General features: G+C 36.8%; 1 protein-coding gene across 1 annotated transcript in view; it reads left to right on the forward strand.

Moving 5' to 3' along the window:
* Window positions 1–571: 571 nt before the first annotated feature.
* Window positions 572–23789, forward strand: part of LOC123877016 (hemicentin-2-like) — a 125442-nt gene continuing 102224 nt past the window's right edge. Inside the window, exons 1-2 of the mRNA XM_045923504.1 lie at window positions 572–781; window positions 14459–14638. Coding sequence (XP_045779460.1) covers window positions 14542–14638 — 97 coding nt within the window. The 5' untranslated portion in view covers window positions 572–781; window positions 14459–14541. The remainder of the gene's footprint in view (window positions 782–14458; window positions 14639–23789) is intronic.

Consider the following 23789-nt stretch of genomic DNA (forward strand, 5'->3'; position numbering starts at 1 on the left):
AGTTGCGTAGAAGCAACAGTTTCCCACAAGATGATGAAGTGTATTGTTACATATAACTTTTATAATTTGAAAAGAGCAACTGCCGAGTTTCTTATTGGCTCTTCTTAGTAGAACTTACATTGTAAGCTGGTGGTAGAGTCATAGACATAGACGCAGCATAATAGACACTAGTTGCCTTACACGAATTAAAAAAAAATGATTTTAAGTTTGAAGAAAATTCGAATGTAAATTATTTGTCGCCGACTGTACGCACACATAAAATATCCTGAAAAGCGCGGCTGAGCAAGATTTTTTCTAGACTTTCCGGCTCATTACTCCTTTGAAAGCGTACCTTGTACGTATAAGTGATTGTAGATCTTTATAAGGCGTTAGAAAAAATATAAAGCCAGTTTACATAACGTCCTAACGAGCGTTCATACCGTACTATACATAACACTAACCGCCCGGTTTGAAAGAATCCTTCAGACTCCTTTTCAGGAAGCCACAGCCTGAAATTTAAACCGGTCGGGTAATACTACGGTATGAAGGTGTAAACTGAAAGGTTTATTTTATTTTAGTGCGCAGAGGACCTCCATAGGGGTCGGATGTTTCGTTTAGTGAATTTTCTGCGTATTTTTCCCCGATCGTGTCGAAACTTTTTACGCGCTGTGTTTTTGGATTTTGACTCTGTGGTTGCTCATTTATGTTTTAATTGTTGAACTTATTAAACAAGTGGGGTTTTGAATGTTTTTTTGAGTGATTTTGGACGCTTTTCGGAGGAAAAATATTGTTTTTTTATGAGGTAAGCTGTAATGTTTTATTGTTGCGGTTATTTGCCAGGGAAACGAACTTTTACGACCACCTGGAAGCTTGAACGTTGCCAATTTATCGGAACGTCGCTCATAATGTGGTTTTATAGTTATGATGCTTAATTCGACCTCATTGAACTCTATTAGGGTAATTTGTAATTTAATTCGATACTTGCTTCGACCAAATAAGAAATATTGATTTTGAATACAAAATAAGTTTGACTAAGCCTATTTATAGCCGTGATAGCCTAGTGGTTAGTATATTCACCTTTTATACGGGAGGCTGGGAGTTCGATCCCGGGCAAGTAATTCTTACATTTCGGAGTTATGTGCGTTGACAATGAAATATATGCTTTAGCGGTGAAGGGAAACATCGCGAGGAAACCTGCACGCGTTAGAGTTCCCTATAATGTTGTCAAAGGTATGGGAAGTCTGCCGATTTGCACTTGGCTAGCGTAGCTACGGCACGCTCAGTAGTGGGCCGGCGATGCGTCGATCGTGATGATGATGATGATGATGATGATTATTTCATAACTAGCTTATGCCCGCAACTTCGTCCGCGTGGACTACATAAACTTCAAACTCTACTTTACCCTCTTAGGCGTTAAATTTTCAATTTTTTTTTAGCATACCTGTGCCCACCTCATATTATCTAATAGCTAAGGGATCCGTCTAGTTATTTGAGTCGATAGATTAGTCAGTCAGTTACTCAGTCACCTTTTCCTTTTTAACCCCCGACCCAAAAAGAGGGGTGTCGTAAGTTTGACGTGTGTATCTGTGTATCTGTCTGTGGCATCGTAGCTCCTAAACCAATTTGAAAGGTGGCTTGATCGAGAGTGTTCTTAGCTATAATCCAAGAAAATCGGTTCAGCCGATTGAAAGTTATCAGCTCTTTTCTAGTTACTGTAACCTTCACTTGTCGGAGGTGTTACAAATTTTTAATTTACACTTGTACATATTTGGATTATGATAAAACTACGACATTGATTCTGTCAAGAAGAACCGACGAGAAACTCGGCAGTTACTCTTTTCAAAACGCAAAATTACAATTTCTAGAATAGTTATTGTTTTGTTCTTTATTCCTAACTGATAACGAGCTTATGCTCGCGTCTTCATCCACGTGGACTACACAAATTTGAAATCCCCCTACACTGAAATCCCCGTTTTACCCCTTTAGGGATTGAATTTTCAAAAATCCTTTCTTAGCGGATGTCTACGTAATAAATGTTATCTACATGCCAAATTTCAGACCGATCAGTCCAGTAGTTTGATCTGTGCATTGATAGATCATTCAGTCAGTCAGTCAGTCTTTCCTTTTATATATACAAATAACATACCTGGGCGGGGGGTAGACATTATCGCCCAGGCTATAAAAAACAAATTAAATTAAAAACACTTAATAAAGATTTTCGGACATAACCTAGCCTTTAGGTAACCTATACCTAGTAGGTACCTATTCGCGATTTCTCTTCCTGCTCCAAACAATAGTAGCATAATTGAGATTTAAAATGAATTTTCTTGCTTTACTTAGGTACTCGCACAAAAGAATTTTATTCCTACTTCAAAAGTTGAATTGTAAAGAAAGTGGAATTAATTTTAAAAATGAAGATTTATTACCACTTTTATATTATGAGTTGTAAAATGTTTTATCAAATCCGTCTACCCGTAGGTTATCAAACTATACTGTAGTTTGATAACGTACGGGTAAACGGTCTAGAATAATTAATATGGAGTGAAAGATGTTCAATGTTAATAAAGTCAAAATCATTCATTTTACGTAAGGCAATTTAATTTTTAATTTTGTAAATTAAAAATTTGTAACACCCCCGACAAGTGAAGGTTACAGTAAGAACTAGAAAAGAGCTGATAACTCTCAAACGGCTGAACCGATTTTCTTGGATTATAGCTAAGAACACTCTCGATCAAGCCACCTTTCTAACAAAAAAACTAAATTAAAATCATTCATTCATTTTAGTTCATTAGTTTAGGAGCTACGATGCCACAGACAGATACACAGATACACACGTCAAACTTATAACACCCCTCTTTTTGGGTCGGGGGTTAAAAATCATTTATTTTACGTACGGCGCCTATCAGTCCATCACCATAATATAATAAAACCGGCCAAGTGTGAATTGGGCCTTGTTCTTTTAGGATTCCGTACATAATTATGAACATCGTACTAAACCGTGAAAGAAAAACCCAAAAAAAAAACATGTTCTCTGTAAAATGATAATATTTTTGGACTTGCACATTTTTATAACCTTGATTACCTAATCGCGGAGTTTCTTACTAATTTTGAACATGGACTACATAAATTTCAAACCCCTATTTTACCCCCTTAGGGGGTAAATTTTCAGAAATCCTTTCTTAGCAAATGTCTACTAAGTAATAGCTATCTGCATGCAAAAAAAAAAAAAAAGTTCATACCGATCCGTCCAGTAGTTTGAGCGGTGCGTTGATAGACCAGTCAGTCAGTTTTTCCTTTTATATATTGTTTGAGTTTCATATTTTTAAGCTTTTGTTATGAAACCAACAAAAATATAAGGTGTTTGTGAAAATATGAAACTCAAAAACCATACAATAACGAGACATACATTCAAAATGAACCGGCAATGTTTTTTCAAAATTGCGATTTTAAGCCTTCTCTCTACACGGCTACGTTTTCATAAATCGCCAAAATTAAAAACGGCTGTGAACATTTTCACAAGGAAAACCGATAGGAGGTCATGGATGCGATTTCAACTGCATACCTTTATATCTTATTTATTTATAATATAGGTATGCTAGATGATCTCTGTGACTTCTTCCTTGTAGAATTAGGTTTTTAGGGTTTCGTACCCAAAAAGTAAAAACGGAGCCCAAGCTGATCTGCTTTCTGTCTGTCTGTCGCTCGTAAAACGTTGCGGAACGTCACGTCGAACCCAAATATTGGCTAATTAGAAATTCAATTAAATGATTTTTCAGATATGAAAAAGGAGCTGGAAATTTTTTATGACTGATTTTTTTCTGTATGTTATAATGTAAACCTACATGCAAAATATCAAGTCTCTAGACCCAGAGGTTTAAGCTCATAATGTTTTGCGCTTGATTAATTTTTTAGCGTTTATTTGTAATTGAGTTTGTTGTGGGCTCTTCTCAGACAGTTTTAAGTTTAGATAATTAATTATCACCACTATATCGTACAAATATAACAATTCTGACCATCAAAAGGAGTACAATTAGTACCTACTTTAAATTAATGATTTTGACTTTGACTTTGGCTTTAACGGAAAGCATAAGGTCTAGGTTGGAACGCGCTTGCCTAGAGGATGCCTGTTCCCTCTTGCATTGAAGGCAGTTAAATTATACGTGGCAGGAAACACGGAAGCCGGAAGGGCGTTCTACAAAGGCCGTACCTCGGAGCATATGCCGCTGGTCTCAGTTATTATCATGAACTTAATAAAAATAATCGTTTTCGTTGTATAAGTACCTACCACTTTCATAAGTTACGCTGATGCAATATAATATGTACTTTTATACAGGGTGTTTGGTAATTAGTATATAATGACGACACGTACCCATGCTACTTTGGTTTGATAAATACGATGCTGAAGTAAAATAACGAAATAAAATCATAAAAATTTCCATACAAAATTAAAAAAAAAAAAAATGTCAGAGTTTTCATGATCCTAACGTGCCCTAACTCACTGAAATCGTTGGCCATCTTTAGATAGGCCGAGACCAAAGATCTCAGTGAGTTAGGGCACATTAGGGCCATGAAAACTTTGACATAATTTTTTTTTAAATTTTGTATGGAAATTTTTATGATTTTATTTCGTCATTTTACTTCAGCATCGTATTTATCAGACCAAAGTAGCATGGGTACGTGTCGTCATTATATACTAATTACCAAACACCCTGTACGCTATGTATATTGTATACTGTAGGTATAGATCAATGGAAGGGATCAAGAACCGCAGTAATGAGGACTATGAAGCAGAGATACAGATAAAACATACAATGAAACAGCCTGCAATCGTTTAGAAGTTATTTCAAACGTACCTAACGTGGAATAACTAACTAGGTATAACAAACAGAACAGAGTGAATATTTTTAAAGTCCCGCTTTGTTTAGCCAAGCTGAACTAAAACATATAGAGCAGTCTTAGCACGAGTTTACACATCTCGAATACGTTGATAGATTTCGAGCATCGTAAAACAAGAGTAAGCAATTAAATATCACTTGATTTAAGGGTGAAGGAACCATTGTACAGAAACCTGCATGCCTGAGAATTAATTTTCCATCATTTAATTAAATAAGACTTATAATTAAATTAGAATAGGTAAAAAGTAGGTTAAGTACTAACATAGACAATAAGATTTGTACTACTATCAATATTGAGTCCTTATTGCTTGAAATAAGAAGTTATGATTGTTTCTCTAAGTGTGTGAATTCTGCCAATAGCTTGGCTAGCATGGTAGACTATGACCTACACCTTTCGTATTCTCAAAGAATATATTCTGTGCTCAATAGTGAGCCCGAAGCCTCACTGAGATGAAACCTGTTCTTAGTAGTTGACCAGTGATAGATTGATGATAATGATCAGGAGTTTCTTGTTGATCAAAGTTTATTGTGGTTCAATACTCGACTACCAACGTTTTCGAGATGTACAAAAACGTACTAACCCCACAGATTTGAGGCTCCCAGTGAAATATTGCACGCCGCACGGAAATACCTATTTGTTAGCTTCTGTGTCTGTGACAAAGTTGGACGTATTGTTTAAATGTTCTCCTATTGTGCTCTATTGTGTTATACATGTTGTTCTAGACTAAAATATACCTAGCACTACCTAACGAAATAATCTACAGGGTGTTTGGTAATTAGTATATAATGACGACACGTACCCATGCTACTTTGATCTGATAAACACAATGCTGAAGTATAATGACGAAATAAAATTATAAAAATTTCCATACAAAATTAAAAAAAAATCATGTCAAAGTTTTCATGTCCCTACCGTGCCCTAACTCACTGAGATCGTTGGCCAACTTTAGATAGGCCAAGGCCAACGATCTCAGTGAGTTAGGGCACGTTAGGGCCATGAAAATTTGGTCATAAAAAAAACTAAAAATTTTGTATGCAAATTTTTATAATTTTATTTCGTCATTTTACTTCAGCATTGTATTTATCAGATCAAAGTAGCATGGGTACGTGTCGTCTTTATATTCTAATTACCAAACATCCTGTATATTGATATTATAAAGTTTTTTATTAAGTATCTTAATTTTTACGGGTCCTTTGTCCGACACGGATATGCTAAGCCCCATTACCAAAACCATTTTCTTTTTTCGTGAATAAAATCCGTCATGGATACCACCGGCCACGGGGGAGCACAGTGGTTATGTCGGACTCCTACCGACTAAAAACCTTATGAAGTTCCATCCCACCGCTGACGACGGAGCACAAGGGACCGACAACGCCTCGTTACTCCGCCAGCGGATGTCCGCCGCAGCAGACCCGCCACTGGTACGCTACGTGCCCCCAAACACCGTTAGAGGCATACCGGAAACACAGCACGCCAACCAAACCGAGGACCACAGTATTACTAAAACCCTGTTTTGAGTATGAATTCCGGTGTTATGGTTAACTTTTAGCTGTGACATACAGACAGACGGACAGACTGTCAGACGGACAGATGCACCGGATGAAACTGTAAGAGTTCATTGTCTTTACCCGACTGGTGAAGCCCAAAGGAGGGTTATTTTTAAACCTTAAAAATATCCTACTCATTTTATAAACGTGAAAGTTTGTTCGTATGGATGAACGGATGGATGTACGGATGTATGGATGTTTGTTACTCTTTCACGCAAAAACTACTGGACGGATTTGACTGAGATTTGGAATGAAGATAGATTATACCCTGGTCTAACACATAGGTTACTCACGGGATTTCCAAAAACCTATAACCCCGGGAACGAAGTCCCGGGCATCAGCTAGTAGAACAATACAAACCCTTCTTTCGCTTCAGCGTAATCGGGTAAAAAGTTGTTTCCTTCTCATCATATTTCAAGGCATTTTCTCAGCGCCGCAGGTGGCTAATGCACACCGCGCCTTTAATTTATATCGTGATGGCAAAAAAGGTTTTATTCAATTTACACCTTATTACACCCTATTTACACCCCATATAATATTTACGTTATTTTCTTCCTTCTATAACCGTAATGTGATGATAATTTCTTTTTTTTGTAACCTGTCATTTTGTGTTTTGTGGTGCAATAAAGTATATACATTATACATAAATACATACATACATAATTATCTATATAATTATGTAATTATAAAAAAAGTAAAGTAATTAAAAAAAAAAATTAAAAAAAAGAAAAAAAAAAAGTAAAAAAAGTAAAAAGTTATTAAAAAAGTAAAGTAAAGTAATTGTAAAATAAGTAGGAAAAGTTGACTGACCGACTGACTGACTGATTTATTAACGCACAGGTCAAACAACAGGACGAATCGGGCTTTTGGCATGCAGATCGCTATTTCGTAGACATCCGCTAAGAAAGAATTTTTGAAAAAGTATGAAAGTTGGGGGCATGAGACAGTTTACTCTTCTTTTTGACCCCCGACTCAAAAAGAGGGGTGTTATAAGTTTGACGTGTGTATCTGTGTATCTGTTTGTGGCATCGTAGCTCCTAAACTAATGAACCGATTTTAATTTAGTTTTTTTTTGTTTGAAAGGTGGCTTGATCGAGAGTGTTCTTAGCTATAATCCAAGAAAATCGATTCAGTCGTTTGAAAGTTATCAGCTCTTTTCTAGTTACTGTAACCTTCACTTGTCGGGGGTGTTATAAATTTTTAATTTACACTTGTTGCTTCTGCGTAATGTTTATGATGATAATGGATCTAGAATTCCAGACAATTTTCAGTTCAGTTTTAGTTATTGATGCGACTTTCTTCGTTTCGGACGTTATGTACAAGAATTCTAGGGAGTAAAATCCAGGTAGGATTTTCTGGAATGCCTCCCGTCCAGAACTGGAGGGTCAGATAACTACATATAAATTAAGAAACGGAAGAATATACTTAAACAAATACGCCAGCACATTTTTACGCTAAATAAACATCACAGTAGAGAATTATTACGGTTAAATTGAAAAGCTTCCGGATGTTTTTAAAAAGTAAAAAGAACCGAGTGCGAAATGTATTAACGCAACGATGGTTCCGTACATTTTCCAGTATAGGGACTTTCGGATACGTGTAATTATTTATTTATTTAAATTATCTCAAACTATAACATATGTAAGCTTTTTTACCAATTTTCGGTTTTTTTTGCTGTGAGATCTTGCTGTTCGCTAAACATGATTCAAGGTCAACGAGAAGTATAATATAATTTTATTTAGGAATTACCTATTATTGATAATAAATTATATCCGGCCAGAAGTTACGATGACTATAAGTTATTATTATAAGTTAAGTTACGTTTTGATGTTATTATAGCTAAAAGTTTTTGATATTCATTTCAACTTAGTACCTCCACGCGTTGCTAAGAGTAAGGCTCTTGACTAGGACAGCGAAATGATTCTATAAGGGGTTCCTTTTTCCTTTTGAGTTACGGAACCCTAAAAAAAATAAGCACTAAAACAAACGGTGTGCAAGTCTTTTTCGCTGAAAATTAAATTAAACGTTTATTGTACTCAGTAACTACGGACCGGGAACAACTCTTTATACCCGACTGTGAAAGGGTTAGGTTTAGCAATGTATGTATTTTTGTTTGTATGTAGGTTCGTCCGTACCCTCATAAATCCCAAACTACTTGTTTTCAAGAGCTTCTTACAACACTGCCCAAAAAAAGGAGCGTAATTTTTCAGGGCACCTGTATGTATGACAGATACACAGATACACACGTCAAACTTATAACACTCCTCTTTTTGGGTCGGGGGTTAAACAGTTTCATAGTGCTGATTTTAAATATTTATTTCAACTGGCGAGTGTATAAAATGGAATGGTCGTTTTAATTCCGCGGTACATTTTTGTTAAGCACCCAGCATCCGCGGTGCAGTGCGAACTGTCTGAGATATGGCATGATAAAGGGCGAGGCGGAAGTGTGAGCGGGGTAATCCATATTAATATTATAAATGCGAAAGTGTGTCTGTCTGTCTGTCTGCTAACTTTCCACGGTCCAACGATTCTGACGGGTAGGTACAGAGATGGCTTATATCCCGAGGGAGGACATAGTAGAGTTTTTGTCCCGGAAAATCAAACAGTTCCCACGGGATCTTTAAAAACCTAAATCCACGCGGGTATCCTGTAGTATTATATAAAAGGGATTGGTGACTGGCCGACTGATCTGTCAAAGCACAGTTTAAACTACTGGACGGATCGGGCCGTTTGGCATGCATTTATTATGACGAAGACATCCACTAAGAAAGAATTTTTGAAAATTAACCCCTAAAGGGGCAAAATAGGGGTTTGAAAGTGTAGTCCACGCGAACCAAGTCGCGAGCATAAGCTACAGACACTTACAGAAACTGTCAGTACAAGTACCTAACATCAGTGAAATATGATCGTAAAAAGTGTGTACGTATCATAACCCCGCCGCCCAAGGGCCGGTTTATGTGCCAATAAAACATTAATGTGACCTATCGGGGAATTATCTGCTTGACCATTTATCTCGTGGCATTAAAATTACACGTATGGCTAATAAATTCAAACTACTTTTTATCCCAAAAATCAAATAGTTCCCAATTGATTTTTGAATTGACTCATAATATAAAGTCACCTCGTAGCTTTAGTTTTAAGTTTACGTAATTAATTTTGTCATCACTATATCATCTTACAAATCTAAAATTCTGACTATCAAAAGGTGTACAATTGTACCTACTGTAAATAAATGATTTTGAGTTTTGAGTTTCACGGGCATTATATAATGTGTTTAAAAAACTATGATTGCTATAACAGTTATCCGTTATTTATTCAGTAGAATGTCCCCGGTTTATTACAGCAGTCCCCGAAAACATCGGTAGCGCTGTCCCCATACGGGGCGGATTAATGCGAGCCGCGCGGATGTATGTTAATGCGCCCTATCACTGCTCGACAGGGGCGCTCTATTTGCATTGTATTGAATACCAGAGAGAATTTATATAGCTTTGACATTTTTATTGTTCTGGTACCATTTTGTGTAGAAACTGATTAATATTACTGCCCATTCTAAAGAATTTCCACGAATATTTTAAATCGGACGAAGCGGACGAAGTCGTGGGCATCAGCTAGAGAGTCTAAATAAATAGCCACATCCTTTTCAGATTAGTCCGCTTTTATTAGACTGTTTTATCACTCACCACCAGGTGATATTACAGTTAAAGGCTAATTAATGACATTAAAAAAGTATTAAACTGTCAAAGTAAAGTAGCGTCCTGAATCTGAGTTCTGGACCCATCATTACTCTGTGAGAGGAGACCAATGGTCAAAAGTAGGGCAGTGAAGTGATTTAATCCTTTACTATAACAGTCATCCACTATTTATTCAGTGGAATGTCCCCGGTTTATTACAGCAGGCCCCGCAAACATCGGCAGCGCTGTCCCCATACGGGGCGGATTAATGCGAGCCGCGCGGATGTATGTTAATGCGCCCTATCACTGCTCGACAGGGGGCTCTATTTGCATTGTATTGAATACCAGAGTGAGAGGTTGCGGTCTCACTGACAGCGGTTTATTAGACTTAAAGAGATTCGGCGGAAATATTGTTTTAGTGAACGATTTGGCTACGTATAGTCGGTTCCGTAACATATAGTAAACATTGTTAGTTACAAAAAATCGGTGATTTCCACGACCGGCAAACTAGAAACCGTAATAGGCTCGCATATCCTACGCTCCGCCTCAGGAAAATGGGAAAGTCATTTCTGGGAATGAGTGTAATATTTTATAATCAAATTCCACAGTCAATTTTAGACTTGCCTTTATACAAGTTTAAAAAATCTATTAAAAGTATGCTCCTGAAAAAAGCTTATTATACAATCGAAGATTATCTAAATGACAAAAAAGCTTGGATTTGACTCGCTCCAGCAATACACGGCACTGCAATTGCTTGTAAACAGTATGGCATATTATTGTAAATTGAATATAATAAGTTGAAAAGAGCAACCCCCGAGTTTCTTGCTGGTTCTGCTCGGTAGGAACGGCATTCCGAATCAGTAGTAGATTATTTTGACTATTTAAAAGCACTTGTAAAAGTTTAATTGAATAAAAACATTTTGAATTTTGAATTGTTATTATTTATTTTCGTATTTTATTACAATAAACATAAGAACCTTATAGTGTTCTATTTTATTCTTAGAATAGAGAATATTTATTGAACAAACACAGTAATAACAAGTGTAAATTAAAAATTTATAACACCCCCGACGATCCAAAGTATCTGAGTTTTCAAAACATCATTTTCAAATAAATAATTATGTATTTAGGCAACGTCCATCTTGACAGCTTGACATTTGTCTATTGACATAATATTATCAACCTAACGGTTATCTAACCTTCTTTTCTACAAGAAAACTAGAAAAGAGCTGATAACTCTTAAACGGCTAAACCAATTTTTTTAGATTATAGCTAAGAACACTCTCGATCAAGCCACCTTTCAAACACAAAAAACTAAATTAAAATCGGTTCATTCGTTTAGGCGCTACTATGCCACAGACAGATACACAGATACACAGATACACAGATACACAGATACACAGATACACAGACACACAGATACACAGATACACACGTCAAACTTATAACACCCCTCTTTTTGGGTCGGGGGTTAAAAAATAATAAAATAAAAATATAATAGTGACATTTCATGTCTGCCAGTGACGTCGAAGCCTCGACGTTTTGTTAGAAATTCCTTAAGGCCTCATTAACACGAGAGTTTTTTTAACGTCCGTTAAAAAAGCGTCCAAATAGAACAAAATATGCATTCCCAAGTATCTGTTCACAAGTAAAAAAGCGTTGACGTGTGGACATATACATATAACGGATGTCAAAAAGCTTTCATGTAAATTAGGCCTAACTGTCGTGAATTACTGTGTGGCAGGTATTTTTCAGTAGTCGGCGCTGTCTACGCCGTAGACATAGCGTAACCCTAGCCGTAGCCAATTAGCTACGATACGAAAAGATCAAGGCCCAAATAACGCATTTTTAACCCCAGACCCAAAAAGAGGGGTGTAAGTTCGATGTGTGTATCTGTGTATCTGTCTGTGGCATTGTACCTCCTAAACTAATGGGCCGATTTTAATTGGGGTTTTCTTTTGAAAGGTGGATTGATCGAGAGTGTTCTTAGCTATAATCCAAGAAAATCGGTTCAGCCGTTTGAAAGTTATCAGCTCTTTTCTAGTTACTGTAACCTTCACTTGTCGGGGGTGTTATAAATTTTTAATTTACACTTGTTCTCTCGACTTCAAATCGACAGTGAAGTAGGGTATTCAAAGTACTCGTACAAACAAAAACACTAACGTGTCACTACTAATATTATAAATGCACAAGTACGCATATCATTATTATCAACCGATAGAAAATCACTGCTGGACATATAATAGGTGTCTTGTAGGGACTTCCAAACGTTAAGGTCTCAGTAACCTCCTTAGGGTCCTCCTCCTAAGTCTAAGGGTAGTCTAAGGGCCACCTCGTCCAGCTCCCTGTGACTCATTTGATGTCGTCTGTATACCTAATGGGGGTCTGGCAATGCTGCGCTTTTCGGTGTGAGTTCGCCATTCTAACACCTTGGGTTACCAACGTCTATGGGGTTTTCGAACTAAATGTCCAGTCCATGGCCATTTCAGCTTCGCAAGTTTACCCGTTGAAGGTTGTCGGTTACTCTGGAACGTAGGTACAATAAGTATAGTAGGTATATATATATATATACATGCCGAGAGCTTTCCGATATTTTTTATTTATAAGAAAAAATCATTTCTAGTAAGTATTATTTTTACTATCGAATGATAAATGTTGCAATAGATAATTCCCCGATGGGCACATTAATGTTTTATCGCCAAATAAACCCTTGGGTCGGCCATGATCATCGGTGGCAAGTTTCATAGCCACGGTTTAATGTACCTTCGCTATTTTATCGATTTTCGTGTTTTATGTATCTTAAGTTAAGATAACATTTTTATCCTTTGAATATTAGGCTGGCCAATTCTAAAAACCAATGTTTGTAACATAACATCGACAAACAAAATTATTCATCTAAACTCTAACGGTATTCTACAGGATATATTTCGGAGAGTGTACCCAATAATAAAGAACTTTTGTTACCTTCAAAAATATTCATCGTCATCACCCATTGCCGTTTCACTACTGAGCATGGGTCTCCTCTTAGAATGAAAAGAGTTTAGAACTCAGCCTAAGTGTTAAAGTAACCGTGTCGATGGGGCGAGTGGCTTGCATATTGACTTGTCACTCGCAGGTGGGTTTATTTGCGTTACAGAAATGTAGAATACTACTTATCTGTGATACGTAAACATTGTAAGCGAACGGGCCATATGCTTCTATCCCTCTATAGTCGTATTCCTCAATACTGAAGGTCTGACCCCTTTCCATTAATCCTATAATGGTAGGAGTTCTCTTGGGATAATAATGCGGTGGGTTCCCAAAATTTTTATCCCAATAGAATTATCATTATGTGATTAATGGAAAGGGGTGACCATTCATATTAAGTGCATTAATCAAACATTCTTTATTGCCCAAGGGTTTAAAGACTGTCTTTATAGCTTTGTTCTCGGAACTTTTCCACTATTTAATGATGATGGGGCTCGAATAACAGACGTCTATAGTTTACAAACTACGAGGGATGACCGTTAAGATAAAAGATAGCTAGCTTTTACTTTCCTACCTATTTTTCATATACTCTCGTTAGTTAACCGTCTTCCTTCTAAGTAAAATATACCTTTTTTATAATAATATGATAATCTGCACTGATATTACAAAAAAGTATCGAAGGTAGAGAATCTTTGAGAACTTAAGAGAAGTCCCCGGAAGACGCACGACTTTTTTAGACTGGTATCCATCTCGTATCTAATCACGTAGGTTACATACACATTTAAAAGGATCCTTTAGTTGTAACTTTTCATACAAAAAGCGATAACGTTTTTCTCCCCGTAAATGTAGTCTAATTTTCTTAATTTTTAGAAATGTTGTAGATATAATGAAGAACTATGCTCGTTACGTTTTGATCTTAAAGAAATATCGCTTATTTTAAAAGTTACTAGCGTCTAAATATCCATATTTAGGACCTAAAATCATTTTTTTTTAATGTAACTAAACTAAAATACAAAAAAAACATACGAGCTTAGATTGAGATGTACTGAATCTAATGAGATTTGAATGGTCTAGTTTTGTAAAAAAAAATTGGGGGTTTAAAAACGTTATCACCCGAAACAATATTTCAAGAATAAAATGTAGGCAAATGCCTACGGGACTGTGAAAAAAATTTGGAAAAGCTTTCAACTAGACTATCCTCTTAACATAAAACGATGTAGAATTTCGTTACGAAAATTCGCTTGCATCCGTTCCGCGGTTATGTAAATTGAGCCTAATACGCGCTGAAAAAGCGCTAGTCTGCAACCGCCCTATAACGTAGAACGCCACTAAGAAAGGATTTTCAGAAATATTTTGTAAGCAAGTAGTCAATAATAATATTTCTTTTTATTGTTGCAGATAAACATTAAGGATGAGTGCGTGAAGTGGGAACAGTATAATGTCGGAGCGTTTCACGAAATGGCGTCGTTAGAGTGAGCAACATGGCGGATGGTTTTGGCGGGAAAGGCGCGTTTGTGCTCCTGCTACTTCTTGTGGAGAACGTTCTGTGTCAGCTGGCGAAGGAGAGCGAGGACTTAGGTTCGATTCCTTTTATTTATCTTGTAGTTTTATGCTCAAATCTATAAAGCAAACTATAGAGCCTCAATAGCTCAACGGTTGAGGAGCGGACTGAATTCCGAAAGGTCGGCGGTTCAAAGTGAAACCCCACCCGTTGCACTATTGTCGTACCTACTCCCACCACAAGCTTTACGCTTAGTTGGAGGGGAAAGGGGAATATTAATCACGATTTAGCTTGGCTAATATTCTTTTTTTTTTTAAACTTTGACTTTTTTATGATGGTCCACTTGGTATATCTTACTTTGAAAATTGAAAATACTAATTGTTCGTTCATGAACACATTTTAATTTTTTTGCGTGATGTAACCACAAACTCACGGTTTTCCGAATTTTTTTTCTTTACTTGTGCTATAAGACCTACCTACCTGACTCATGATTCTAGGTCAACGGGACCCTATAGGTTTTTCTTGACAGACACAACAGATAGACGGACAGACAGACAGACAGATAGATAACAAAGTGGGTTATAAAGGTTCCGTTTTTCTTTTTGAGGTACAGAACTCTAAAAATGAATGATTCTTGAGAACTAAACAAGATATAACAAGCAAATAAGTTCCTATACAACTTTTGTGTAAGAAAATAAAGTAGCAAATCAAAAACTAGGCTGAATGTAACAATGCGCTCTTATTTTCCTTAAAAAAATATTGCCAGTCGCTAATAATGCCAGGAAAGACGACTTTACGAATGCTAACAAGCTAAGTATAAGTTTGTATTTCTTTGAATAAAACCATACCTACTGTATATATTTCCCGCATTTTAGGGTTCTTTACCCAAAGGTCGAATACGCACGAACCCATGTCATTCTGTTGTCTGACTGTCTGTCTGTCTGTTCCCGTCTCACGGTTTCTAGCTCTAGGATTTGTAGAGGAAATGAGTTACAAACCTGAAATTTTTATCTTTGGTGTAAATGTGTGACGTATAATCGAATATTTAATTAGATTTTTTTTTTATTATTTTTCAGGCCTCCATACATAAAAAGGAGCCGGTTTTTTTAACCTAGCATGTGTGTCACGTTCTCGGCTTTACTCCCTTACTTTTGCTATAAGACCTACCTACCTGCCAAACATGATTCTAGGTCAACGGAAGTATCCTATAGGTTTTCTTGACAGATACGACAGACGGAAAGACAGACTGACAACAAAGTGATCCTATAAAGGTTCTTTTTTCGGTACGGAACCCTAAAAACAACAAAGGAAAGTTTAAGAGAGTTCAAAAAACCGAAATTGATGTATGTTAATGTAGTATGTACGAGTATTTTTATATCAAAAACATGCGCTTGATGATAATAAATTATGCCAATGTACAATACTAATAGTTATTTGATACACTTTTAAACTGTTTTTCATATTTTTTCATTAATCAACAATTACAAAATGGCCGACAACAGGTAATTGTCGAATTAAAAACAGATCAGTATTGTTAAGGCGCGTACACACTAGAGAACACTTACGATAAGTATATCTTTTCACTGAGACGGCTGTGTGATAGGGTGCAGGTTACAAGAGGGTGACAGTTGACGTAAAAATCGGTCAAATGCGAGTCAGATTTGCACACGAAGGGTTCTGTACCAAGAAATAATATCTAGCCCACCGTGCACTCGTGACCTCGTGCAAGCTGATGACGAGCAGCACCATCTATATGGGATTTAATTAACATATCTATTTGTTCATGAACACATTTTAATACACAAATAAGCCCACTAGGGCTGACTAGAGCCATAAGGCGGGCCCTAGCCGGTGAAATCCTGGCTGAAAGATCTCCACCAGGGTACAAAATTGCCCTGCGCCTCACCCGGGTAAGGAGGCCATGCCTCGAGGCGCGTACCCCTGCTTGGCCGTTTCGGCCAAACGGATAAGACTCGCACTACTGAACACATTTTAACTTTTTTAAATGATGTAATCATAAATTCACGATTTTCAGATTTTTTCCTTTACCTACTTGTGCTAAGACATCGCTACTTGCTGAATTTCATGATTCTAAGTCATGGGAAGTACCCTATAGGTTTTGATTCCCCTGAATTGACAGATACGACAGACAGACAGACAACGAAGTGTTCCTATAAGGGTTACTTTTTCCTTTCGAGGCACGGAACCCTAAAAATAAATAAAGTGGCACCTAACGTAAGGAAATTATGACGAAAAATGCAATTTGCAGCGTCCATAATAAGAAGAGATAAAAATAAAGCCACCATTAGAACCACACGAACGGACATGTTCCATTAAAATTTTACCGTACATAAATTCCCGGAAAATATATGGCACCAAAGTTCCATTTGCATTTCAAATACGCTCCAAATGTCGCTAAAATAATAATGGGCTGTATAAGTTATATTACATGTTATAAAGCCCCACCATTTCGGATTACTTGCGGATTCCTCTGAATCAAATATCACTTTTCTACATACTGTTCCATACTAATATTTTAATATTATAAATACGAAAGTGTGTCTGTCTGCTAGCTTTTCACGGCCCAACAATTTAACCGATTTTGATGAAATTTGGTACAGAGTTTGCTTACATCCTGGGGACGGACGTAGGGGTTTTTAGGAATCCCGTGGGAACTCTTTGATTTTACGGGATAAAAAGTAGCCTATATCCATCCCGGGATATAAGCTAACCCTGTACCAAATTTCGTTAGAATAGGTTCAACTGTTGGGCCATGAAAAGGTAGCCGACAGACAGACAGGCAGACACACTTTCCCACTTATAATATTAGTATGGATGACATTTGTTTTAACGACAACGGAAAATATCGTAAGGAAATCTGCACACCTGAGGGTTCTTCATAATGTCTGCACTTGGCCAGTGTGGCTGACTATAACCCGAGAAGGGTTATATTTTAGATTCTCTCGTTATTCGTGCTCAGTAATGCGCCGGCGATGTGTTGATCATGATGATGATGGTGCTGAAACTGTCAAAACGAATCTAGATTATTTAATACTAGCTGAAACCCGCGACTTCGTTCGCGTGGATGTAGGTTTTTTAAAATTCCCGTGGGAACTCTTTGATTTTCCGGGATAAAAAGTAGCTTTCCATTTCCATTCTAAATTTCAGCCCAATCTGTCCAGTAGTTTTTGCGTGAAGGAGTAACAAACATTCACACACACACACACACACACACACATACAAACTTTCTCCTTTATAATATTAGTGTGATCTACACGAACGATGTTGTGGGTGAAAACTATAATAAAATTTTTAGTACGTGCTAAGAAAAATCGAAGTTATGTTTTACTGCAAGCTAGGAATTTTTGCTGGCAAGGAAATATTTATTTTATTACGAAATTAACATCTAAGCTTTCTTGTACGGCGATAGAATTTATAATTTATTATTTTTAAACCTGCTCTGTAGTTTTAACGCCTGGAAATTGTATTTCTTGTTTACTATGATAATAATTTTATTATCTTATTATTATAAGTATAGCCCCGCTCCGGATTCACAAGAATAGGGCGCCTATAGTATGTGATTCCATATTATGAAAACATATATTTTTTTTAGAAAAAAATAGCGAGCAAACGAGCAGGTGGGTCACCTGATGTGTAGTGATTACCGCCGCCCATGAACATTAGAATATTAAAATCCCATAGATATATGTTGCGTTATTAACGTCAATGCCCAACAACGCCATAATTATCGCAAAAGTCAGCGCGTTAAACTGAGTGGCCACACTTGAACGGTTAACGTCTAATGCGAATTGAATTGGGGTTAAAATCGTCTAACGCAAACGGCATTGTGAATACCTTTATATGTTGATCGTGGATATATCTACGTTTAACGGGAAACGCCGTTGAACATCGCGTTGCAGGGCGTTAATATGGCCGGGAAATTATAAATCTTTCTCGTGAAATGTTTAGAATGACAATCAAACTCTCGTTAAAATCAGTTAAACGGATGAGCCGTCAAAAGCTAGCAGACAGACAGACAGACTTTCGCATTGGTATATTATACTCTTTATAACATTAGTATGAATTTCGCCTTGGAAATTAAAACAAAGGGTTTACTTTAATAATCTTTGTGTGCACACCTGAATCCTCTGTTATTTTAACTATTTTTAAGTTTAATCCTCAGAAGCAGTAAACCTGACATTAATCTTGTAGATAATAAAATTCAGTTTAAGTTTTCTTTTCTAGTGCGCTTGCCGCCGCGTTCCCTTGAACAGCGGAGTTGGGACACTTTAGTTTATCTACGCTTTAATACCGGCGGGGGAATAACGGCTTATCTCATGGGGAAATTCGATAAACCAAAATAGCTGGAGCGTAAAGGGAATTTCAGCTTAGAAGTAAAGTTCATAGACATGTAGAAGACTCAATAAATTAGACGGATAGTGGTATGGTATATTAACGACGACGTAAGTCAATTACTACGGTTGCAACGCTTCAAGTCGATATCAAGATAGGTGACCTAATTAGTTGTTATTAAGGTCATGCACTTTTTTCTACGCTTTAACCGCTCAGTATGCTCTACATTAAACAATTAAGAGGTGTTTTAATTTAGTTACTTTAATTCTTAGCACAATTTCCCTTGATCAGCGGAGTTTGGACCCTTTAGCTTATCTATGCTTTAATACCGGTGGGGGAATAACGGCGTATCTCGTGGGGAAATTCGATAAACCGAAACAGCTGGAGCCTGGAGGAGATTTTGGCTTAGAAGCAAAGTTTGTAGAGACGGGCATGCGTCCATTTTAATTAATTTAGGTATTATATTTGTGCCAGTATTTCAGTATATTATAACATTTGCAGTAGTTGCAATGCTAAGTCAATGGCAGCACGAGAGGACAAATCATTCTTAATTAGGTCGTTTACTGTCCTTCAGCTTCGGAGTTAGCGATCTCAACAGCACTTGGGTCATTTTAGCTTATCTAAACTTTAATACCAGCGGGGAATACCGATTTATCTCATGGGGAAATTCGATAAACTAAAATAGCGGGAGCGCAGCGTGGAGGGAATTTCGGTATGGAAGATTTATTATTATAATAAATAATAGGTACATTTGTGTTGGTGTAGCTTAGTTATAACAGCATAATATAAGCGACGAACGAAAAGAAACAAAAATGTTTTGGTTTGTATTTTTGCTACAAAACACTTATATTTGAATGATAAACGCAATATATACAACAAAATAACACCTACTTGATTTTTACCCATTATTACGTAACTTTGGATTTAGTAAAAGGCTAGCTAGAAACTTTTTGATTTTTCGAGATGAAAAGCTTATGTTCATTTTCGGATGCAAGCTCCATAAATCGTCAAAATCGGGTAAAGTCGTCATAATCTTCAAAATCGGAAGTGATGAAGTGACAGATAATTTCACGTCTATAATTAATTATTATTATTATCTAGCCAATCGGTTCATTAGTTTAGGAGCTACGATGCCACAGATAGATACACAGATACACACGTCAAACTTATAACACCCCTCTTTTTGGGTCGTGGGTTAAAAATTAAGATAAATAAGTAGTAGGTACCTATTTAAGTTAATTTTTTGAATTAAAAGTCATAAAAAGCAACGAACTTAATACTTATCGTGTAAAATGAAATTAGCAGACGTTTTCTCGCTAATTGTGAATTTCAAAAAGCAACAAGAAGCAATTTAATTAGCCCGCAGTCCACTGCAGGCAGCGATGCTAGTCAACATGGCCTCTGGACTTCTGCTCTGCTTGTTAAATTAATATTTGCCTTCAACAAGATAAATTTCAAAAACCGAACTAACTAAGTAATGAGTTAAAATTAGCACCCGGTAAAAATAGTTGTTAAGTTCTTATTTTCGTAATAAAATACTACCATAGTATTAATCCTTACTAATATTATAAATGCAGAAGTTTATCTGTCTGTCTGTTACCCTTTTAGGATCCATCTTAACCGATTCTGACGAAAGGAGCAGAGATAGCTTGTGTCCCGGGAACGGATATTACTTCTAAATTACATAGGCTACTCACAGTGTGAACAAGCCTTTACAGCGGCTGAAACTGGCTGATTGAAACTTGGCAGATGCAACTTTAGATGTTTGATTAATTCTGCTGATTTAAGATTTGCGAGGAAGTACGTACCATCCTTAAACTAATGTTTGCCTTTGCGCTTCAATTTGGGAATATGAATTTTGGATTAAGTTTTGCTTCTAATTTAAACTATGTTGAAAGTTAGGGTTCCGTACTCAAACGGTGCCAACGGGACTCTATTACCTGTCCATTCGTCCCTCCCTTTCTCTGTCCATCCGTCTCTCTGTCTGTCAGCGGGCTGTATCTCGTAAACAGTAATAAGGTAGAGAGTTGTCACAGAATATAACGACAAAAAACAAAAATATCAAAATGGCTGCCATGCCTATAAAAAAATTAAAAATACACACAATCTGTGAAAAGTTCGATTCTACCTATTACGGTTCATGAGGTACAGCCCGCTGACAGACAGACGGACAGTCAGATGGACGGGCAGCCAAGACTTGGTAATAGGGGCACGCTTTAGGTACGGAACCCTAACAACCCGCAAGTTGAACCTCGAAAATTTATGTCAAAAGTAATTCTCCATTCAAAGATTACGATTCCAGGAAAAAGTTAAAATTAAAAGGAAGCATGCGGGGCAAACAAATAAATTACGAAAAAATTAATAAAGAAAAGACATAAAAATTGTTTCCTTGTAACCGTTTTTCATTTCAACCGGGCGTTTTTGGGGTTAGAGAATAAATACTCTTTGAGACCACCGCCATAAAATTATTTCTACAATTACCTAAGTTTTTACTTCTTACGCGCTTCTCCATACTTTAAACTTTATTTTTTGTAAAGAATATTAGCCATGCTAATCATGACTAATACTCCCCTTTCCCCTCCAATTAAGCGTAAAGCTTGTGTCAGGAGTGGGTACGACAATAGTGCAACGGGTGGGTTTGAACATTACGCTGATTATTCTAATGTGGTTCTAAATCTAAAACTAAGCCAGATATCGTTTTTTTTTTCTCCATTAAGTATTTACATTAATATTCAAATTATATTTCTTTTGAAAGCTGCCATTCCCACTTCCAGGTTAGCCCGCTTCTATCTTAGACTGATTCATCACTTACTACCAGGTGAGATTGCAGTCAAGGGCTAGCTTGTATCTGAATAAAGAAGCCATGACAATTGAAACATCTCTATTTTAGGTAAAAATTTGATGCTACTTTTGCGTAAATAAACCATGTCAAAAACTACAAAGTTGCAAAATTAATTTCTTTCTTTATAGATGAAATTATATATTTCTTTATAGATTTCTTTCTTTCTGTTTCAAAGTTACGCAGTCTTAAAAAATTTCATACAAATCTTTGAGCCCCTGTAATTTTAAAACTACATATTTTTAGAAAAATCTAAAACACCACAGACACAGATATTAGTTTCTAGAATATGTCTGCAAAATTTCATGTACTTTGGTTGCTTAATATTCAAATGAAATTGAAACTACGATTGTATGAAACGAGTGACGGAGAGAGCCCTGTTAATATCAATGGAGAGCTGTAAGAAAATCAGTCAAGAGTCGCGGTTGCCCCACATTAAAGATATGGAATCGATTTCTTAACCTTAAAGGCGGGGCAACCCTGACTTTTGAATTGAAACCGGATCTTTTATTACTAAAGCGAGTACCACTGAACCAGAAAAATCCGTTAACCGTAGGAATCCCATTAATACCAATGTAGAGCAGGAACCATAAGTAACAACAAGAAGCATGGTTGTTTTAAAAAAAATCGGTTCGTCCTAAAAGCGGGGCAATCCTGACTTTTGGATCAAAACCTTACTCTTCTCTTCTTTCGGGATGTTTTATTACCGAAGTGAGTAAGTACCGCAGAGCCACATTTTTTATTCATTTAAGTAATTCTTTATTTTGCTTTACGATAGAGGAAAGCGCAAGCTGGCAAAGGCAATCACAGTTGTTAGTGTTTTCTCAATAATTCCGCCTTCCCTAACGAGACTCCGAAAGGCTCTGTCGTTTTCCGAGCACTGGGCCTTGTTCCTTTTAATGCGATGTTTGTTGGTAAATATATTGTTTTATTCTATTTTCCTTTTACATTCTTACATGTATTGTGGTATCTCAACTCTTAGGCATGCATATTCCCTCACGATATTTTCCTTCATCGTGACATCGAGTGATATTTAATTACTCAGAACTCACATAGCTTCGAATGGTTAGAGGTGCGTGCCCGGAATCGAACCCCGACCTCCCGAAAAGAAGGGCCACGTCCTATCCACTTGGCTATCATAATTCAAAATTCAAATTCAAAATGTTTTTATTCAATTAAACTTTTAAAAGTGCTTTTGAATCATCAAAAAAATCTACCACTGGTTCGGAATGCCGTTCCTACCGCGAAGAACCAGCAAGAAACTCGGCGGTTGCTCTTTTCAAGTACATATTCAATTTGCAATAATATGCCATACTGTAATAAAGCTTAGCTATAATAATTAGCTATTATAAGTTAATAAAGCATAGCTTGAAAGCCATACATAGACATAGTCATAGCTAAATATATCAATTGTCATCCTTCCGGAACCCGCGACCCAACCCACGAGCCGTCTCAGTATGTAATAATTTCTTTAATCCATACTGTTTCCAGTCTGTTTGTCTGTCTGTCTGTCTTTCCACGGCCCAACAGTTTAACCAATTCTGACAAAATTTGGTACAGGGTTACCCCGGGGACGGACATAGGCTACTTTTTATCCCGGAAAATCAAAGAGTTCCCACGGGATTCCTAAACACCCATCCGCTTAACCGATTTGTATGAAATTTGGTACCGAGGTAGCTTGCATCCCTGTAATTGATATAGGTAACTTTTTATCCCGGAAAACCATACAGTTCCCAAGGGATTTTTAAAATCCTAAATCCACGCGGACGAAGTCGCGTCAGTTTATTTCGGCGCTTCTTCCTCTTGATGTCAAGTATTAGAGGGATAACCTAACCTGTAGGTAGGTATAACCGGTAATGTGTGGCACAGCTTTCAAAAATAAAAGGTTTTTTCTTTCTTTCTGTCTTTTCTTTCTAAAAATCAACTTCGACAGCACTGTCAGCTTCCAGCATCCCGCGTCTCAGTCAAGCGGCACACCATAAAGGGATTAAAGGTGTCACGTAAAGGCAATGATATCAGTAATCCACCATAGAACT

The sequence above is a fragment of the Maniola jurtina genome, chromosome 22, assembly GCF_905333055.1.
Source record: "Maniola jurtina chromosome 22, ilManJurt1.1, whole genome shotgun sequence".
Taxonomy (NCBI): domain Eukaryota; kingdom Metazoa; phylum Arthropoda; class Insecta; order Lepidoptera; family Nymphalidae; genus Maniola; species Maniola jurtina.